Source organism: Scyliorhinus torazame, chromosome 1, assembly GCF_047496885.1.
Source record: "Scyliorhinus torazame isolate Kashiwa2021f chromosome 1, sScyTor2.1, whole genome shotgun sequence".
In the NCBI taxonomy this organism is placed as follows: Eukaryota; Metazoa; Chordata; class Chondrichthyes; order Carcharhiniformes; family Scyliorhinidae; genus Scyliorhinus; species Scyliorhinus torazame.
In genome coordinates this window covers 215,667,078-215,687,201 of record NC_092707.1, presented here as the reverse complement: position 1 = coordinate 215,687,201, position 20,124 = coordinate 215,667,078, and the positions used below count along the sequence as shown (strand labels likewise).

General features: G+C 46.5%; 1 protein-coding gene across 2 annotated transcripts in view; it reads right to left on the bottom strand.

Annotated features, from left to right (window-relative positions):
- The window catches only part of nipal3 (NIPA like domain containing 3), a 415,839-nt gene that overhangs the window by 383,901 nt on the left and 11,814 nt on the right, over positions 1–20,124 (bottom strand). For both annotated transcript variants that reach the window (XM_072502454.1, XM_072502461.1), the window contains one exon: positions 2,955–3,023. In XM_072502454.1, coding sequence (XP_072358555.1) covers positions 2,955–3,023 — 69 coding nt within the window. Of the gene's footprint in view, positions 1–2,954; positions 3,024–20,124 lie in introns of those variants that run through there.

Here is a 20,124-nt window from a genome sequence, read left to right as displayed (position 1 = left end):
ATGCAGATGTGGGAAATGCTGTTCCAATCAAACAACATCCATATAGACTTAACCCTTAAAATTGGCACAGGTTAACAAAGAGATTGAGAGTATGCTTAAAAATGGCATAATTGAAGTGGGTTGCAGCCAATGGAGCTCACCCATAGTGATGGTACCAAAACCAGACGGTACCCAACGGCTGTGTGTGGACTATAGAAAGGTTAATGCAGTTACAAGAATGGATTCTTATCCTATCCCGCGTTTGGAGGATTGCATTGAGAAAGTGGGACAATCAGCTTTTATTTCCAAACTGGATTTACTTAAAGCTTACTGGCAGGTACCTTTATCCGAAAGAGCAAAGGAGATTTTAGCTTTTGTGACTCCAGATGGTATATACCAATTCAAAGTTATGCCATTTGGCATAAAAAAACGCCCCAGCCGCAATTCAATGGTTAACTAACAAAGTCGATTTTGCATTACCCAATTGTGCGGTATACATAGATGATCTGGTCATTTTCAGCCAGACATGTAAAGAACATTAAAACATTTGATGGAGTTATTCGATCGACTACAGGAGGCGGGTTTGGTGGTAAACCTAGCCAAAAGTGAATTTGGAAAAGCCCGTCACCTTCCTTGGCCATACAATCGGACAGGATCGAATGGTCCCACGGGATGTGAAACCAAGTTATTGGGACGTTTCCAATGCCTCGACACAAAGGGAAATAATGCGATTTCTTGGCATGAGTGGATTTGATCGCACATTTGTGCAAAATGTTTGTAGCGTGGTTGCTCCACTGATGGACTTGCTGAAGAAACGTCGAAAATTTCAGTGGAGAGTGGAGTTTCTCTGCTTGAAAGCTGTGATAACCAATGCTCCTGTGTTGGAGAATTACAAGGGACTCTGTGATCAGATTGAACTAAAGTATCTGACTTTAAAGAGACATGCCGAAGCGGAGAGAAATGTTTGAATCATGCAGAGACCTTCTTGTGCAAAGAGACTGTCAATCTAGAGGGATTCCAGTTGGAGGAAGATTTTTTTTTAATTCTATACTATTATACCTATGTGTGTGTGTTGTTTTTTGAAACGAAAAAGTATATTTACTGTGTGCATTTCTTAAAGGATAGTGTAAAGGTGAAAAATGAAACCATCTTGAAGTTGATGGGGGTTTTTTTTCTTGGGGGGAGGTGTCATGGGAAAGTCATGAAGAAATGTTTGTCTGCTCAAGTTGCTGCAGTGATGTCAGAGTGTGGGTGGAGCCGAGCTCTGGCTCTGCTTTTTAGTTTCACTTTGAGAAAAGCTTGGGTGTGTCTGTGTTTTTTGGTTTCTATTTAGGGTTGGAGCTGCAGTCAGCCAAAGACGGTGTAATGGTGTTCTCTCTGCCATGTAAAGACCATCTCTTGATCATTTGATGAATTCAGAGTGATAACTGTTCTCAGTAGCGAATTTAAACCTGATGTGCTTTTGTGAAAAGTTTTTTTTAAATGACTTATGGATGTTAAAAGGAAAGTTTGTTGTATTCTGTGTTGTATTCTGTGGGGGTTGTATTTGAATTGATGGTTGCTATGATGTTCACTGTATGTTTTAAAAAGGTTACTGAGTTTATAGAATAAACATTGTTTTGCTTTCGAAAATACTGTTAAATGTCTGCTGCACCACACCTGTAGAGTGGGCCGCCTGCTCCCCATACCACAATCTTTTAAAAGTCGTGGGTCAGGTGAACTCCATGATGCACTTTGGGGTTCTCTAAACCCTGGTCCATAACAGTATGTTGGGGGAAGAGGGGCTGATTACAGTGTGTGTGTTGGGGGAGAGGGGCTGATTTGTGTGTGTGTTGGGGGAGAGGGGCTAATTTATGTGTGTATGTTGGGGGAGAGGGGCTGATTACAGTGTGTTGGGGGAGAGGGGCTGATTACAGTGTGTTGGGGGAGAGGGGCTGATTACAGTGTGTTGGGGGAGAGGGGCTGATTACAGTGTGTTGGGGGAGAGGGGCTGATTACAGGGTGTGTGTTGGGGGAGAGAGGCTGATTGCAGTTTGTCTGAGCCTTGAGGCTAGGGACTGATATCTTTTGAATATTTAATATTGCATTTCACATTAAATCTCTCAATAAAATGGAGTGACAAATCCGTTTATATAGTATCAAATTGTATCTCCATCCTCCAATCTTCTAATGTAGCCTCTGCTCTCCCTCGACTCTGTTTAACTATTTCTTCTGACTCCACGAGCACCAACCTTTGGTACGAAGCCTTGAAAATTCACATGCACAACACTTGTCTATTCTGTTCCCCCTCTGTTCCCCTGTCAAAGTTAAATAAGTATGATTTAGCTTCTCAGGAAACATGCTATTTATTGCATTTCTTGTCTCTAGATGTGCCAAGACTTGTTTTAAAATTGCAGAATCCAGTATCTTTTCTCTCACAAACAAACATTCAGCTGACCGGTTGTATCGACCCCAGATTTCATTCTATCCCTTATTTTGTGTATCAGGGAATTAGCTGTCCGCTCAAGATTATTGTGGCTAAACAATCAGGTTAGATTTCAGCCCATCACTCACTCACAGTTCTCTGCTGTTTGATAAACTGCTTTCAAAAAGATTACAGCCTGTAATGTGTTACTTGGTATCTGTATACAATTCATAGGTTCTCATAAAGCTCTGATTTTTCATTTGTTTTGTACTGGTTAAGTCTGTCTCATGGATTGTGTAGTTTTACACTCAAAACTTCCTCCAACTCATCAAATGGATCTTTTTGTGACATGTTAATCCACCTGTGCGGTTGCCAGTTTTGTATAAGCTTCCTCATTCCAGAATGTATTAGATATACCAACACATATTCGTGTTTAGACAACAAAAGTATATCAACAGCCACAAGCATCACTGTCCACCTTCACATCGTCAGATTCTCACTCCTCTCCTCAGAATGGTAGCCTCATTTCACTCTCAGCTGGAAATCCCCCATCTTCTTGTCAGAAACTCACCTGCACATTGAGAGAGATACTGATGACAAGATTCCCAAAGATGGCAAGCAAAGTTCCAATCAGATTTTCCTGTTAATGAAAACAAGAAGCACAGTCAGCGAATCACAGAGAACCAGCTCCAACACCAAGCTGAGTGCTTGGAGAACAATGCAGTGAAACCAAAAGAGAAAATGCTGGAAAATCTCAGCAGGTCTGGCAGCATCTGTAAGGAGAGAAAAGAGCTAATGTTTCAAGTCCAAAGGGTCATCTGGACTCCTCTGCCAGACCTGCTGACATTTTCCAGCATTTTCTCTTTGGTTTCAGATTCCAGCATCCGAAGTAATTTGCTTTTAATGCAGTGAAATCTCCTGACTCAGTCTCTTAGCAGCTACCCTTCCAGATTTTCTTTTATAAATATTTTTATTCTCCACCTTTTTCACATTTTCTCCCAAATTTGCACCCACCAGCAATAAACAATAATCAGTAACGAATATAATGTCAATCCCCTTATCAACAACAACAATCCCATCCTCCCACCAACCCCCAAACAGCATCCCGCATGTTAACATAAACAAATAACAAAAAGGAATCAGGAATCACCCATAGTCACCATTAACATACAGTCCCCTTCCCCCAACCCTCCCTAATGTCCGATGTTATCCAATTCTTGAAAGTACAAAAATAACGCCCATGAATTGTAGAACCCCGCCATCCTTCCCCTCAGTTCAAACCTAACTTTCTCAAGAGTCAAGAATTCCAGCAGTTCCCCCCGCCACGCCAGGGCACAGGGTGGAGGGGCTGCTCTCCATCCCAACAGGATCTGCCTTTGGGCGATCAATGAGGTGAAGGCTACAACATCTGCCTCCGCACCAATTTCCAAACCCAGCTGTTCCGATACCCCGAATATGGCCTCCAGAGGGACCGGGTCCAGTTTCACGTGCACCACTTTAGAGATTACCCTAAACACATCCTTCCAGTAATCCTCCAGCTTTGGACAGGACCAAAACATATGATCATGGTGTTTGCGGGGCAACGTTCAGACACATCATCTCCCCCTCAAAGAATCGGCTCATCCTCGCCCTCGTGAGGTGTGCTCTATATACCACTTTCAGCTGTATCAGCCCCAACCTCGCGCATGAGGTGGAGGCATTCACTCTCCGGAGCACCTCACACCAGAACCCCTCCTCCATATCCTCTCCCAACTCTTCTTCCCACTTTGCTTTGATCCTTCCAACGGTGCCTTCTCCTCTTCAAGAATAGCCCCGTAAAGTGTCGACACCACCGCCTTCTCCAGTCCCACTGTCGTCAGCACCTCCTCCAGCAATGTGAAGGCCGGCTCCACCGGGAAGCTCTGTATCTCCGTTCTGGCAAAATCTCAAATCTGCCTGTATCTAACTCCCCCTGCTCCAGCCCATACTTCGCTTCCAGCTCCTTTAATCCTGCAAACCGACCCCAAAGAAACAAATCTTTTTTGTATCTTAATCCCCTTCTCCTCCCATTTCCGAAAATTTTCATCCCACTTCTCTGGCTCAAATCTGCGGATCCCCAGTATCGATATTTCCCTTGACCCTGCCCCCAACCAGAAGGTTGGTGAAACTGCCTCCAAATTCTCAATGAAGCTATTATTACCAGACCCCCGGAGTATTTCCCCAGTGCCGTTGGGAGCGGCGCTGTTGCTCGCGCTTTCAATCCCAACCCCCTACACAAACTCTCCATTCTGACCCAGCTCCGTACCTTCTCCACATTCGCCACCCAGTAATAATACATCAGGTTCGGAAGACCCAAAGCCCCTGCCTGCCTTCCCCTCTGTTGCAGCACCTTTCTAATTCTGGCCACCTTCCCTCCCCATATGAACGAGGCAATCATTTCTTCAATCTCCCTAAAAAATGCCTCTGGCAGGAAAATCGGAAGGCATTGAAAAATAAACAGAAATCGCAGCAACACGTTCATTTTAACCGCCAGTACCTGACCCGCCAGTGACAGAGGGAGACCATCCCACCTTGCCTGATCAGCTTTCACTCTCCCCACCAAACTAGAAATGTTGTACCTACAAAGCCACCTCCCCCCCCCCCCCCCCCCCCCCCCCCCGCCCCCCGCGCAATCCTGGGCAAACTGCACCGCCAGGTGTCTAAAGTGAGTCCCTGCCCTACGAAATGGCAGCCTCCCCCCCCCCCCCCCCCACCCCGGCCCAGCCACCACAAAATGTTCACTCTTATCTAGATTTAATTTGTACCCCGCGAAAATCCCAAACACCCAAAGCAACTCTAATATTCCCCCTGTCGACACACTCGGTTCCAACACATATAACAAGTCATCGGCATATAAGGACACCCTATGCTCTATCCCCCCCACCCTGCACTATCCCTTTCCATACCCCTGAACTTCTTAACGCGATGGCCAATCGCGAGTGCAAACAGCAGGGGGGATATAGGACATCCCTGCCTAATCCCACGGTGGAAAGAAAGGTATTCCGAGCTGATGTTATTCGTGCGAACACTCGCCGTCAGCTCCTTATACAGTAGCTTTACCCAGTCCACAAATCGTGGACCAATCCCAAACCGCTCCAGAACTGCCATCAAGTACCCCAATCTACCCGGTCAAACGCTTTCTCGGCGTCCAATGCCATAACCACCTGTTTCCTTCCCCTCCGGCGGTACCATAACCACGTTCAATACCCTCCTGACATTCGAAAAGAGCTGCCTCCCTCCCTCCCTCTCACAAACCCGTCTGATCCTCACCCATCACCTTCGGGAGGCACTCCTCCAGCCTACCTGCCAGTTCCTTCCCCTCCGCCGGTACCATAACCACGTTCAATACCCTCCTAACGTTCGAAAAGAGCTGCCTCCCTCTCACGAACCCAGTCTGATCCTCATCTTTCACCTTCGGGAGGCACTCCTCCAGCCTACCCGCCAGTACCTTCGCGTCCAAGTTTAAAAGTGATATGGGCCTATACGACCCACACTCCGTCAGATCCTTATCTTTTTTAAGCATTGGGGAAATCAATGCCTGCCCCAAAGTTTGTGGTAACACCCCCTTCCCTATCGCCTCCTCAAACATCCCCACCATCAGTGGTGCCAGCCTTTCCTTGAAATTTTTATAATATTCCACCAGAAACCCATCCGGCCCTGCCACCTTCCCCAACTGCATCCTCCCAATCACATCTTTTATCTCCTGCTCCACTATCGCTCCTTCTAATGTCGCCCTGTCCCCCTCCCCTAACCCCGGGTACTCCAACCCATCTAGAAATTCCTGCATCTCCCTGTCTCCCCCAGGTGGCTCGGACCTGTACAACCTCTCATAGAATTCCTCAAAGACCTTGTTAATCAGACCCGGAGCCAACACCAACTTCCCTGCCCCGCACCTGGACAATTTCCCTTTCTGCAGCCTCCCTACGGAGCTGACCTGCCAACATCTGCCTTCTCTCCATGCTCGTAAACTGCACCCCTTGCTCGCCTCAGTTGGCGCACCGCCTTCCTGGTAGAGTCAGTCAAGGCTCGCCTGTAGTTCCTTCCTCTTTTCCAACTTTGCTGGGTCCCTATCTTCTGCATAACTCCTATCTACCTCCAGCATCTCATCTAATACCCTCTGCCGCTCCAACCTCTCCTCTTTGTCCACCCTGGCCTTAAACAAGATCACCTCACCCCCCACCACCGCCTTTAGAACCTCCCAGACAACTGCCTTCGACACCTCACCCGTGCAGTTGAAACCTACATATTCCTCAATTACTTTTTCAATTTTGCCACAGAACCCTTGGTCCCCCAACAGTCCCACATCTAATTTCCACCCCGGCCACTGTACTACCCCCTTCTCCAGTACCATAACCACCCAATGAAGAGCATGATCTGATATTGCAATTGCCGAGTATTCCGACCCCTTAACCCCAGCCAGCAGCGTCTTCCCCACCTCAAAAAAGTCGATTCGCGAGTACACCTTATGGACCGCCGAGAAAAACGAATTCTGCACCCGCTCCCTCGGGTGCAGAAACCTACAAGGGTCCACCCCTCCCATTTCCACCATTAGCCCAGTCAATGCCTTCGCCCCCCTGACGGGACCAGCGAGCATGGCCGTGACCTGTCCAACTTTGGCCCCTGCACCAGGTTCCAGTCTTTCCCCCCGCCCCCCCCCCACTATCAGTTTGTGTGTGTCCAAGTTGGGGATGACCCCAAACACCTTCTTCGCGAATCCTACATCGTCCCAATTGGGACCATACACACTTACCAGCGCCACTAACCACCCCTCTAGCGCCCCTGTCACAATCACATATCTACCCTGTTATGGGCCAGGGTATAGAGAACCCCAAAATGTATCATGGAGTTCACCTGACCCACAACCTTTAATAGATTGTGGTTATGGGGAGCACACGGGTCGGCCTGACAGGTGTGAGGCAACAGAACTTTACAGTACTTTTAAATTAAAACACTGTTTATTTATGAAACCAGTTTACACTTTATAAACCCACAGTAAACATTTTAACAACTATCAACACCAATAAATCCCCCAAAGATTACAGCACCCTCTAAGTAATTCTTAATCTTTTCTTGCAACATCCACAAGACAAAAGAACCCTCTTTACAGAAAGACATCGGGTTTAATTTCACTACTGAGAACAGTTACCACTTTGAAATCACCATATGAACATTCTTTAGCTGGCAGAGATTCATACACATCTTGCTGTGATTGCAGCTTTTCCAAATCCAAAACGAAAGTAAAAGCAGACAGACAGCCCAGCTCCACCCACTCTCTGACATCACTGCAGCTATCTAATAAACACCCATTTCTTAAAGGTACACCCACTACAGATATTTTTATAAACACTCATTTCTTAAAAGGTACTCTCACATGACAATCCCCCTGATCTGCAACCACATTCTCCATCTGGAACCGTACTCTTTTGCTGACCATTACCACTACCCCTCGAGTCCTTCCGTCAAATCCAGAGTGAAACACCTGAGTACCCTCTCAGATTTGATGAGATCACTGCTCGTTCTTCTGTATCAAGGCCCGTTCTAAACAGCCTCCTTGCACACACCCAAACCAACGTTCTTCTCCATTTCCTCCCTTTCCATACAAGGCATAGCTTAATTATCCCTGAATTCATTATATGTACCAACACATATTAGTGTTTAAACAACAAAAGTATACTAACAGTCACAAGCATCTGAATCCAGGGGTCCAGGCTAATACTGGGATTTAAATACAACCCCTGCAGTTGGTGGAATACGAATATAATTTATCAATAAATCCAAAGCTAAAGTTAAAGTTAGTCTGTAATAGTATGAATCCATGTGATTGTCATAAACATTTATCTAATTCACTAATGCCTTTTAAAGTAGGAGATGTACTACCCTTACCAGATCTGACCGACATGTGACCATTGACCAATAATGGCCCTCAGAAATGGCTTAGCAAGTCACTCAGTGGTACCAAGTTACGATTGAAAAGGCAAAAAAGAATAAAACCATTGACTACCTGGAAACGGCGGAGACACCAGAATTAACAAAAGCAGTCAATCCTGCAAAGTGCTCTTTAGGAGCTCTGGGGGCTTGTGCCCTAATTAGTAGAGCTGCCCCACAGATTAGTCAAGCAACAGCCTGACAGAGTTATACTTAAGTGTGTTAGCCGTTGTAAATTCTTTCACAGGATGTGGGCGTCACCGGCAATGGCAGCATTTGTTGCCCATCCCCAATTGCTGTCTTCTTGAATTGCTTCAGTCCATGTGGTATAGGTTTGCACGGAGTGCTGAATTTGGTGCATTTGAGTGCTATAGTGAGTGTTTGGTGACTGAGGGAGTATAAGGCTTCATTTTAATCTAAAGTCTAGTCTTTATTTTATTTAGTTAATTAAAAGTTGCTGTTTGGTTTAGAAGGTGAATTTTCAATCAGCAGCTGGAGCTTGTTAATTAGTGAATTGGATTAGGCCAGTTTTCAGAGGCTAGATTCACAGTGATTCCCAACAGTGCAGGCTTTGTTTGCACTGAGTGCTATAGTGAGAGTTTGGTGACTGAGGGAGCGCTGAATTTGGTGCATGAGAGTGCTATAGTGAGAGTTTGGTGACCGAGGGAGTGCTGAATTTGGTGCATTTGAGAGCTATAGTGAGTTTGGTGACTGAGGGAGTGCTGAATTTGGTGCATTTGAGTGCTATAGTGAGAGTTTGGTGACTGAGGGAGTTAGGTGAGGAGGGAGTAAGGTGCTCCTTTCATTTTGTTTCCTACATTTCCGCAAGAGTGAGAAGAGAGCCAGGAGTTTACAGAGAGTGCAGCTGACTGGGAGCAGAGTCGGAGGGCGGAGATCCAGTTGGTCCACAGGGCAGCTATATTCTGTAAGGTAAGAGGGGATGGAGGCTAGGCCAGTTGCATGCTCCTCCTGTAGGATGTGGGTGGTGAGGGATACCACTGGTGTCCCCACTGACTATACCTGCGAGAAGTGCACCCAACTCCAGCTCCTCAAAGACCGTGTTAGGGAACTGGAGCTGAAGCTGGATGAACTTCGGATCATCCGGGAGGCAGAGGGGGTGATAGAGAAGAGTTAGAGGGAGGTAACCACACCCAAGGTACAGGACACAAATAGCTGGGTTACAGTCAGGGGGAAAAAAACCAAACAGGTAGACAGTGCAGGGATCCCTCGTGGCCGTTCCCCTTCAAAACAAGTATGCTGTTTTGGATGCTGTGGGGGGGGATGACCTACCGGGGAAGGCCCTAGCGGCCAGGTTTCTGGCACTGAGTCTGGCTCTGGGGCTCAGAAGGGAAGGGGAAGAATAGAAAAGCAATAGTTGTAGGAGATTCGATGGTTAGGGGAATAGATAGGAGATTCTGTAGTCGCGAGCGAGACTCCCGGAAGGTATGTTGCCTCCCGGGTGCCAGGGTCAGGGATGTCTCGGACCGTGTCTTCAGGATCCTTAAGGGGGAGGGGGAGCAGCCAGAAGTCGTGGTGCACATTGGTACCAACGACATAGGTAGGAAAAGGGGTGTGGAGGTAATGAACAAGTTTAGGGAGTTAGGCTGGAAGTTGAAAGCCAGGACAGACAGAGTTGTCATCTCTGGTTTGTTGCCGGTGCCACGTGATAGCGAGGCTGGGAATAGGGAGAGAGTGCTGCTGAACACGTGGCTGCAGGAATGGTGTAGGAGGGAGGGCTTCAGGTATTTGGATAATTGGAGCGCATTCTGGGGAAGGTGGGACCTGTACAAGCAGGACGGGTTGCATCTGAACCAGAGGGGCACCAATATCATGGGAGGGAGGTTTTCTAGTACTCTTCGGGAGGGTTTAAACTAATTTGGCTGGGGAATGGGAACCGGATTTGTAGTCCAGCAACTAAGGTAGCCAATATTCAGGACGCCAAAGCGTGTAATGAGGCAGTGGGGAAGGGAAGACTGACAAAGGAGAGTACTTGCAGGCACGGAGATGGGTTGAAGTGTGCATACTTCAACGCAAGAAGCATCAGGAATAAGGTGGGTGAACTTAAGGCATGGATCGGTACTTGGGACTACGATGTGGTGGCCATCACGGAAACTTGGATAGAAGAGGGGCAGAAATGTTTGTTGGAGGTCCCTGGTTATAGATGTTTCAATAAGATTAGGGAGGGTGGTAAAAGAGGTGGTAAAAGAGATTAATTAATAATCTCTAATTATTAATTAGAGATAGTATAACAGCTGCAGAAAGGCAGTTCGAGGAGTATCAGCCTACTGAGGTAGCATGTGTTGAAGTCAGAAATAGGAAAGGAGCAGTCACCTTGTTAGGAGTTTTCTATAGGCCCCCCCCAATAGTAGCAGAGATGTGGAGGAACAGATTGGGAAACAGATTTTGGAAAGGTGCAGAAGTCACAGGGTAGTCGTCATGGGTGACTTTAACTTCCCAAACATGGAGTGGAAACTCTTTAGATCAAATAGTTTGGATGGGGTGGTGTTTGTGCAGTGTGTCCAGGGAGCTTTTCTAACACAGTATGTAGATTGTCCGACCAGAGGGGAGGCCATATTGGATTTAGTACTTGGTAATGAACCAGGGCAAGTGATAGATTTGTTAGTGGGGGAGCATTTTGGAGATAGTGACCACAATTCTGTGACTTTCACTTTAGAAATGGAGAGGGATAGGTGCGTGCAACAGGGCAAGGTTTACAATTGGGGGAAGGGTAAATACGATGTTGTCAGACAAGAATTGAAGTGCATAAGTTGGGAACATAGGCTGTCAGGGAAGGACACAAGTGAAATGTGGAACTTGTTCAAGGAACAGGTACTACGTGTCCTTGATATGTATGTCCCTGTCAGGCAGGGAAGAGATGGTCGAGTGAGGGAACCATGGTTGACAAGAGAGGTTGAATGTCTTGTTAAGAGGAAAAAGGAGACTTATGTAAGGCTGAGGAAACAAGGTTCAGACAGGGCGTTGCAGGGATACAAGATAGTCAGGAGGGAACTGAAGAAAGGGATTAGGAGTGCTAAGAGAGGGCATGAACAATCTTTGGCGGGTAGGATCAAGGAAAACCCCAAGGCCTTTTACACATATGTGAGAAATATGAGAATGACTAGAGCGAGGGTAGGTCCAATCAAGGACAGTAGCGGGAGATTGTGTATTGAGTCTGAAGAGATAGGAGAGGTCTTGAACGAGTACTTTTCTTCTGTATTTACAAATGAGAGGGGCCATATTGTTAGAGAGGACAGTGTGAAACAGACTGGTAAGCTCGAGGAAATACTTGTTAGGAAGGAAGATGTGTTGGGCATTTTGAAAAACTTGAGGATAGACAAGTCCCCCGGGCCTGACGGGATATATCCAAGGATTCTATGGGAAGCAAGAGATGAAATTGCAGAGCCGTTGACAATGATCTTTTCGTCCTCGCTGTCAACAGGGGTGGTACCAGGGGATTGGAGAGTGGTGAATGTCGTGCCCCTGTTCAAAAAAGTGAATAGGGATAACCCTGGGAATTACAGGCCAGTTGGTCTTACTTCGGTGGTAGGCAAAGTCATGGAAAGGGTACTGAAGGATAGGATTTCTGAGCATCTGGAAAGACATTGCTTGATTAGGGATAGTCAGCACGGATTTGTGAGGGGTAGGTCTTGCCTTACAAGTCTTATTGAATTCTTTGAGGAGGTGACCAAGAATGTGGATGAAGGTCAAGCAGTGGATGTAGTGTACATGGATTTTAGTAAGGCATTTGATAAGGTTCCCCATGGTAGGCTTCTGCAGAAAGTAAGGAGGCATGGGACAGTGGGAAATTTGGCCAGTTGGATAACAAACTAGCTAACCGATAGAAGTCAGAGTCAGTGGTGGATGGCAAATATTCAGCCTGGATCCCAGTTACCAGTGGCGTACCGCAGGGATCAGTTCTGGGTCCTCTGCTGTTTGTGATTTTCATTAATGACTTGGATGAGGGAGTTGATTAGTGGTTAGTAAATTTGCAGACGATACGAAGATTGGTGGAGCTGTTGTCGGCTGCAAAGAGACATAGATAGGATGCAGAGCTGGGCTGAGAAGTGGCAGATGGAGTTTAACCCTGAAAAGTGTGAGGTTGTCCATTTTGGAAGGACAAATAATGAATGCAGAATACAGGGTTAACGGTAGAGTTCTTGGCAATGTGGAGGGACAGAGAGATCTCGGGGTCTATGTTCATACATCTTTGAAAGTTGCCACTCAAGTGGATAGAGCTGTGAAGAAGGCCTATGGTGTGCTGGCGTTCATTAACAGAGGGATTGAATTTAAGAGCCGTGAGGTGATGATGCAGCTGTACAAAACTTTGGTAAGGCCACATTTGGAGTACTGTGTACAGTTCTGGTCGCCTCATTTTAGGAAGAATGTGGAAGCTTTGGGAAAGGTGCAAAGGAGGTTTACCAGGATGTTGCCTGGAATGGAGAGTAGGTCTTACGATGAAAGGTTGAGGGTGCTCGGCCTTTTCTCATTAGAACGGAGAAGGATGAGGGGCGACTTGATCGAGGTTTATAAGATGATCAGGAGAATAGATAGAGTAGACAGTCAGAGACTTTTTCCCCGGGTGGGACAAACCATTACAAGGGGACATAAATTTAAGGTGAATGGTGGAAGATATAGGAGCGATATCAGAGGTAGGTTCTTTACCCAGAGAGTAGTGGGGGCATGGAATGCACTGCCTATGGAAGTAGTTGAGTCCGAAACATTAGGGACTTTCAAGCAGCTATTGGATAGGTACATGGATTACGGTAAAGTGATATAGTGTAGATTTATTTGTTCTTAAGGGCAGCACGGTAGCATTGTGGATAGCACAATTGCTTCACAGCTCCAGGGTCCCAGGTGTGATTCCGGCTTGGGTCACTGTCTGTGCGGAGTCTGCACATCCTCCCAGTGTCTGCGTGGGTTTCCTCCGGGAGCTCCGGTTTCCTCCCACAGTCCAAAGATGTGCAGGTTAGGTGGATTGGCCATGATAAATTGCCCTTAGTGTCCAAAATTGCCCTTAGTGTTGGGTGGAGGTGTTGACTTTGGGTAGGGTGCACTTTCCAAGAGCCGGTGCAGACTCAATGGGCCGAATGGCCTCCTTCTGCGCTGTAAATTCAATGATAATCTATGATTAATCTAGGACAAAGGTTCGGCACAACATCGTGGGCCGAAGGGACTGTTCTGTGCTGTATTTTTCTATGTTCTATGTTTTCTATGTACACCCACAGTTTTGTCTGGAAAATAGTTCCAGGATTTTGACCCAGCGACAGTGAAGGACCAGTGATATTTCCCAGTCAGGATGGGTGTGTGGCTTGGATGGGAACATGCAGGTGGTCGTGTTCAAAAAACAAAGAAAGGTATAGCACAGGAACAGGCCCTTCGGCCCTCCAAGCCTGTGCCAACCATGCTGCCCGTCTGAACTAAAACCTTCTGCACTTCCAGGGTCCATATCCCTCTATTCACGTATTTGTCAAGACGCCCCTTAAATGTCACTATCGTTCCTGCTTCCACCACCTTCTCCGGCAGTGAGCTCCAGGCACCCACCACCCTCTGTGTAAAAAGACTTTCCCTCACAGATCTCCTCTAAACTATGCCCCTCAAAACTTAAACCTATGTTCCCTAGTAATTGACTCTTCCACCCTGGGAAAAAGCTTCTGGATGATCTTTGCACACGAGCAGTGGGAGGCCACATCCCGAGTGAGGCCACAAGCAGAGTGAGCTTTCAGCTTTAAACTTGGGAATTTGAGGCAGAATGGGTTTTGGTGCAGAGCGGGAAGAGGTGCTCTTTGCTTTTTCTCCTGCTTTGTAACTTTCAAATCTTCAGAGAGGGATCTTGCCCAGTTGCAGCTGAGGCTACAAGGGAGAGCTGATTTAGCACATTTAAGGGCTGGTTTAGCACACTGGGCTAAATCGCTGGCTTTTAAAGCAGACCAAGGCAGGCCAGTAGCACGGTTCGATTCCCGTACCAGCCTCCCCGATCAGGCGCCGGAATGTGGCGACTAGGGGCTTTTCACAGTAACTTCATTGAAGCCGACTTGTGACAATAAGCGATTTTCATTTCATTCGATTGGCAAGTATGGGCAAGATCGGTGAGTCTTTACAACTTTCATCATTTATAGTTTGAAAAGAAGTTTTGTGGTTTATAATCTGTAAGGGCTCTAATTGTTAGGACAGTTGAAGGGCAGCACGGCAGCACAGTGATTAGCACAATTGCTTCACAGTCCAGGGTCCCAGGTTCGATTCCCGGCTGGGTCACTGCCTGTGCGGAGTCTGCACGTTCTCCCCGTGTGTGTGTGGGTTTCCTCCGGGTGCTCCGGTTTCCTCCCACAGTCCAAAGATGTGCAGGTTAGGTGGATACGCCATGCTAAATTACCCTTAGTATCCAAAAAAGGTTAGGTGGGGTCACTGGGTTCCAGGGGTAGAGTGGAAGTGTTGGGTTAAATAGGGTGCTATTTCCAAGGACCAGTGCAGACTTGATGGTCCGAACGGCCTCCTTCTGCACTGTAAATTCTATGGTCTAATTCTATGGTTAGTAACGAAGACAAGCAAAGAAGGGCCATAGAGAATTGGATTTAATCTAAAATCAAGCATCTTCAAAAGCTTTAATTTAAAAGGGTAAGTCATGGCAGGAGAACTCTGTGCCTGGGACCAGGAAGTGACCACGGCTCCTGGAAGCACGCATTTCGGAGATGGAGCGGCGGCTGGGGACACTGTGGATCATCCATGAGGTGGAATGTTTTGTGGATAGCACTTATAGAGAGGTGGCCACACCACATGCTCAGACTCCACAGGCAGGAAGGGAATGGGTGACCACCAGCAAAGCGAGAACTAGGCAAGCAGTGCAGGGATCTACTGTGGCCAGGACATGCAGGAGAGGGAGGGTGACCAGCCACTGGTCGTGGCACACATCGGTACCAACGACATAGGTTAAAAAAAGGGATGAGGTCCTGGAAGCAGAATACAGGACGTTAGGAAGAAAGTTGAGAAGTCGGACCTCAAAAGGTAGTGATCGCAGGTAGTGACCAGTGCCACATGCTAGTCAGAGTAGAAACAGGAGAATGTATCAGATGAATACGTGGCTGAAGAGATGGTGTGAGGGGGTGGGTTTCAGATCCGTGGAGCATTGGGACCGGTTCTGGGGGGTTGGACCTGGGCAGGACCGGGACTGATGACATTGGGGGGGATACTTGCTAGAGTGGTTGGGAGGATTTAAACGAATATGTCAGAGGGGTAGGAACATCTGTAAGGGTTCAGAGCAGGGGGAAATCAAGAACAAGAGAAAAATACAGAAAGGAGAATAAGAAGTGATCGGCAGAGAAATCAAGGGACTGTACCAGATAATAACATGTAAAAAATAGTAGTGACAAGGACTAGCCTCAAGGTTTTGTCTCTGAATGTGCAGAGCATTCGAAATAAAATGGATGAGTTAGTTGCGCAGATAGATGTAAAGGGATATGATATAGCTAGGATTACGGAGACATGGTTCCAAGGTGACCAAGGATGGGAGCTCAACATTGAGGGCTCTTCAGTTTTTAGGAAGGACAGACAGAAAGGAAAAGGTGGTGGAGCTGCATTGTTGATTAAAGAAGATGTTGGTACAATACTGAGGAAAAATGTTAGCACAATGTGGAATTTGTCTGGGTCGAGTTAAGAAACATCAAGGGGCAAAAAACATTCATAGGACTGGTATACAGACCATCAAACTGCAGTGGTAATGTTGGGAATAGCATTAGCCAGGAAATCAGAGATGCATGTGATAAAGGAATGTGATTATAGATATATAGATCTATAGATATGTCGGGAATAAACGAATGACTAGGGTAACAGTAGGGCTAGTCAAGGACAGTAGCGGAAAGTTGTGCTTGGAGTCCGAGGAGATACGAAAGGTTCTAAATGAATATTTTTCGTCCGTTTTCACACAGGAAAAAGACAATGATGTCGAGGAGAATCCGGAGATTCAGGCTACTGGACTAGAAGGGCTTGAGGTTCATAAGAAGTAGGTGTTAGCAATTCTGGAAAGTGTGAAAATAGATAAGTCCCCTGGGCCGGATGGGATTTATCCTAGGATTCTCTGGGAAGCTAGGGAGGAAATTGCTGAGCCTTTGGCTTTGATCTTTAAGTCATCTTTGTCTACAAGAATAGTGCCAGAAGACTGGAGGATAGCAAATGTTGTCCCCTTGTTCAAGAAGGGGAGTAGAGATAACCCCGGTAACTATAGACCAGTGAGCCTTACTTCTGTTGTGGGCAAAATCATGGAAAGGTTTATCAGAGATAGGATGTATAATCATCTGGAAAGGAATAATTTGATTAGAGATAGTCAACGCGGTTTTGTAAAGGGTAGGTCGTGCCTCACAAACCTTATTGAGTACTTTGAGAAGGTGACCAAACAGGTGGATGAGGGTAAAGCAGTTGATGTGGTGTATATGGATTTCAGTAAAGCGTTTGACAAGGTTCCCCACGGTAGGCTACTGCAGAAAATACGGAGGCATGTGATTCAGGGTCATTTAGCAGTTTGGATCAGAAATTGGCTAGCTGGAAGAAGACAAAGGGTGGTGGTTGATGGGAAATGTTCAGACTGGAGTCCAGTTACTAGTGGTGTACCACAAGGATCTGATTTGGGGCCTCTGCTGTTTGTCATTTTTATAAATGACCTGGAGGAGGACGTAGAAGGATGGGTGAGTAAATTTGCAGATGACACTAAAGTCGGTGGAGTTGTGGACAGTGCAGAAGGATGTTACAAGTTACAGAGGGACATAGATAAGCTGCAGAGCTGGGCTGAGAGGTGGCAAATGGAGTTTAATGCAGAAAAGTGTGAGGTGATTCATTTTGGAAGGAATAACAGGAAGACAGAGTACTGGGCTAATGGTAAGATTCTTGGCAGTGTGGATGAGCAGAGATATCTCGGTGTCCATGTACATAGATCCCTGAAAGTTGCCACCCAGGTTGAGAGGGTTCATAGAATTTACAGTGCAGAAGGAGGCCATTCGGCCCATCGAGTCTGCACCGGCTCTTGGAAAGAGCACCCTACCCAAGGTCAACACCGCCACCCTATCCCCATAACCCAGCAACCCCACCCAACACTAAGGGCAATTTTGGACACTAAGGGCAATTTATCATGGCCAATCCACCTAACCTGCACATCTTTGGACTGTGGGAGGAAACCGGAGCACCCGGAGGAAACCCACGCACACACGGGGAGGATGTGCAGACTCCGCACAGACAGTGACCCAAGCTGGAATCGAACCTGGGACCCTGGAGCTGTGAAGCAATTGTGCTATCCACAAGGCTACCGTGCTGCCCTTTAGAAGGAGGCCATTGGGCCCATTGAATCTGCACCACCCTTGGAAAGAGCACCCTACTCAAGTCCACACTTCCAACCTATCCCGGTAACCCAGTAACCCCATCCAACCTTTTTGAACACTAGGGGGCAATTTATCATGGCCAGTCCACCTAACCTGCACATCTTTGGACTGTGGGAGGAAACCGGAGCACCCGGAGGAAACCCACGCAGACACGGGGAGAACGTGCAGACTCCGCACAGACAGTGACCCAGCCGGGAATCGAACCTGGGACCCTGGAGCTGTGAAGCAACTATGCTAACCACTATGCTACCCATGCTATTAAGTTGTTAAGAAGGCGTACGGTGTGTTAGCTTTTATTGGTAGAGGGATTGAGTTTTGGAGCCATGAGGTCATGTTGCAGCTGTACAAAACTCTGGTGCGGCCGCATTTGGAATATTGCGTGCAATTCTGGTTGCCGCAGTATAGGAAGGATGTGGAAGCATTGGAAAGGGTGCAGAGGAGATTTACCAAAATGTTGACTGGTGTGGAGGGAATATCTTATGAGGAAAGGCTGAGGGACTTGAGACTGTTTTCGTTAGAGAGAAGACGGTTAAGAGGTGACTTAATTGAGGCATACAAGATGATCAGAGGATTGGATAGGGTGGACAGTGAGAGCCTTTTTCCTCGGATGGTGTTGTCTAGCAGGAGGGGACATAAATTAAGGGGAGATAGATATAAGACAGATGTCAGAGGTAGGTTCTTTACTCAGAGAGTAGTAAGAGCGTGGAATGCCCTGCCTGCAACAGTAGTGGACTTGCCAACACTAAGGGCATTTAAATGGTCATCAGATAGACATATGGACGATAAGGGAATGGTGTAGATGGGCTTTCGAGTGGTTTCACAGGTCGGCGCAACATCGAGGGCCGGAGAGCCTGTACTGCGCTGTAATGTTCTATGTTCTATTATGGGTGACTTTAATCTGTATTTTGATTGGCTGGCTCAAATTATTCACAGTACAATAGGGGAGGAATTTCTGGCGCGTATACGGGTTCGGTGGGGTTACTGGGTTACGGGGATAGGGTGGAGGTGTGGGCGTAAGTAGAATGCTCTTTCCAAGGGCCGGTGCAGACTTGATGGGCCGAATGGCCTCCTTCTGCACTGTAAATTCTATGATTCTATGATGGTTTTCTGGACCCGTATGAGGGGCTAAAGGAACAGGCCATCTTGGACTGGGTATTGTGCAATGAGAAAGGATTAGTTGGCAATCTAGTTGTGAGAGAGCCCTTGGGTGAGTGACCATAATGTGGTAGAATATTTTATCAAGGTGAGGTAGTTTATTCTGAGACCAAGGTCCTGAACCCAAATAAAAAGGTAACTGTGATGGCATGAATCATGAGCGGCAATGACGGACTGGGAATCATTACTGAAAGGAAGGACAGCGGACAGGCAATGGCAGGCAGTCAAGGAACGAATAGGTGAACTACAAAAGTTGTTTATTCCTATTTTGCTCAAGAGTAGAGCGGGAACCCTGGCCAAACCATAGCTTCCAAGGGAAATTCGAGATAGTATGAGATTCAAAGAGGTATACAAATTAGCAATAAAAAGCATTGGACCGGAGGATTGGGAACAGTTTAAAATTCAGCAAAGGCAGACCAAGGGATTGATTAAGAAGGGGAAAATACAATTTGAAAGTAAACTAGCAGGAAACATAAACATTTTCTGATTGTAAAAGTTTCTCCAGGTGTGTAAAGAGAAAAAGATTAATAAAAATAATGTAGGCCTCTGACAGTCAGAAACAGGGAATTCATAATGGCAAACAAAGAAATGGCTGAGGAACTAAATTTGTACTTTGCTTGTCTTCACAAAGGAAGATATGAATAATGTACTATAAGTTCTGAGAAACACAAGTTTTAATGAGGAGCTGAAGGGAATTCGTATTGGTAAAGAAATGGTTTGGGGGAAATTAATGGAATTGAAGGCAGACAAATCTCCAGGGCCTGATAATCTGCATTCCAGAGTACTTAAGGAAGCAGCCCTAGAAATAGCAGATCATTTTCCAAACATCTTTGGACTGGAATGGTTCCTACACATTGGCTATTCAAAAAGGGGCGTGGCTATTCAAAAAGGGACGTAGAGAGAAAACAGGGAACTATAGAGCAGTGAACCTAACATTGGTATTCGGGGAGTTGCTGGAGTCCATATCAAGGATTTCATAGCACAGCATTTGGAAAGCAGTGATGTAATCAAAGTCAGCCAGATTTACAAAAGGAAAATCATGCTCGACAAATCTACTGGAATTCTTTGAAGATGTAACTAGTAGAGTTGACCAGGGAGAACCAGTGGATGTGATTTATTTTGACTTTCAGAAAGCTTTCGAGAAAGTTAAAGCGCATGGGATTACAGGTAATGTTGAGATGGATAAAAAGCTGGTTAACAGACAGGAAGCAAAAACTTGGGATAAATGGGTCTTTTTCTGATTGGCAGGCAGTGACTAGTGGGGTTCCGCCAGGATCTGTGCTA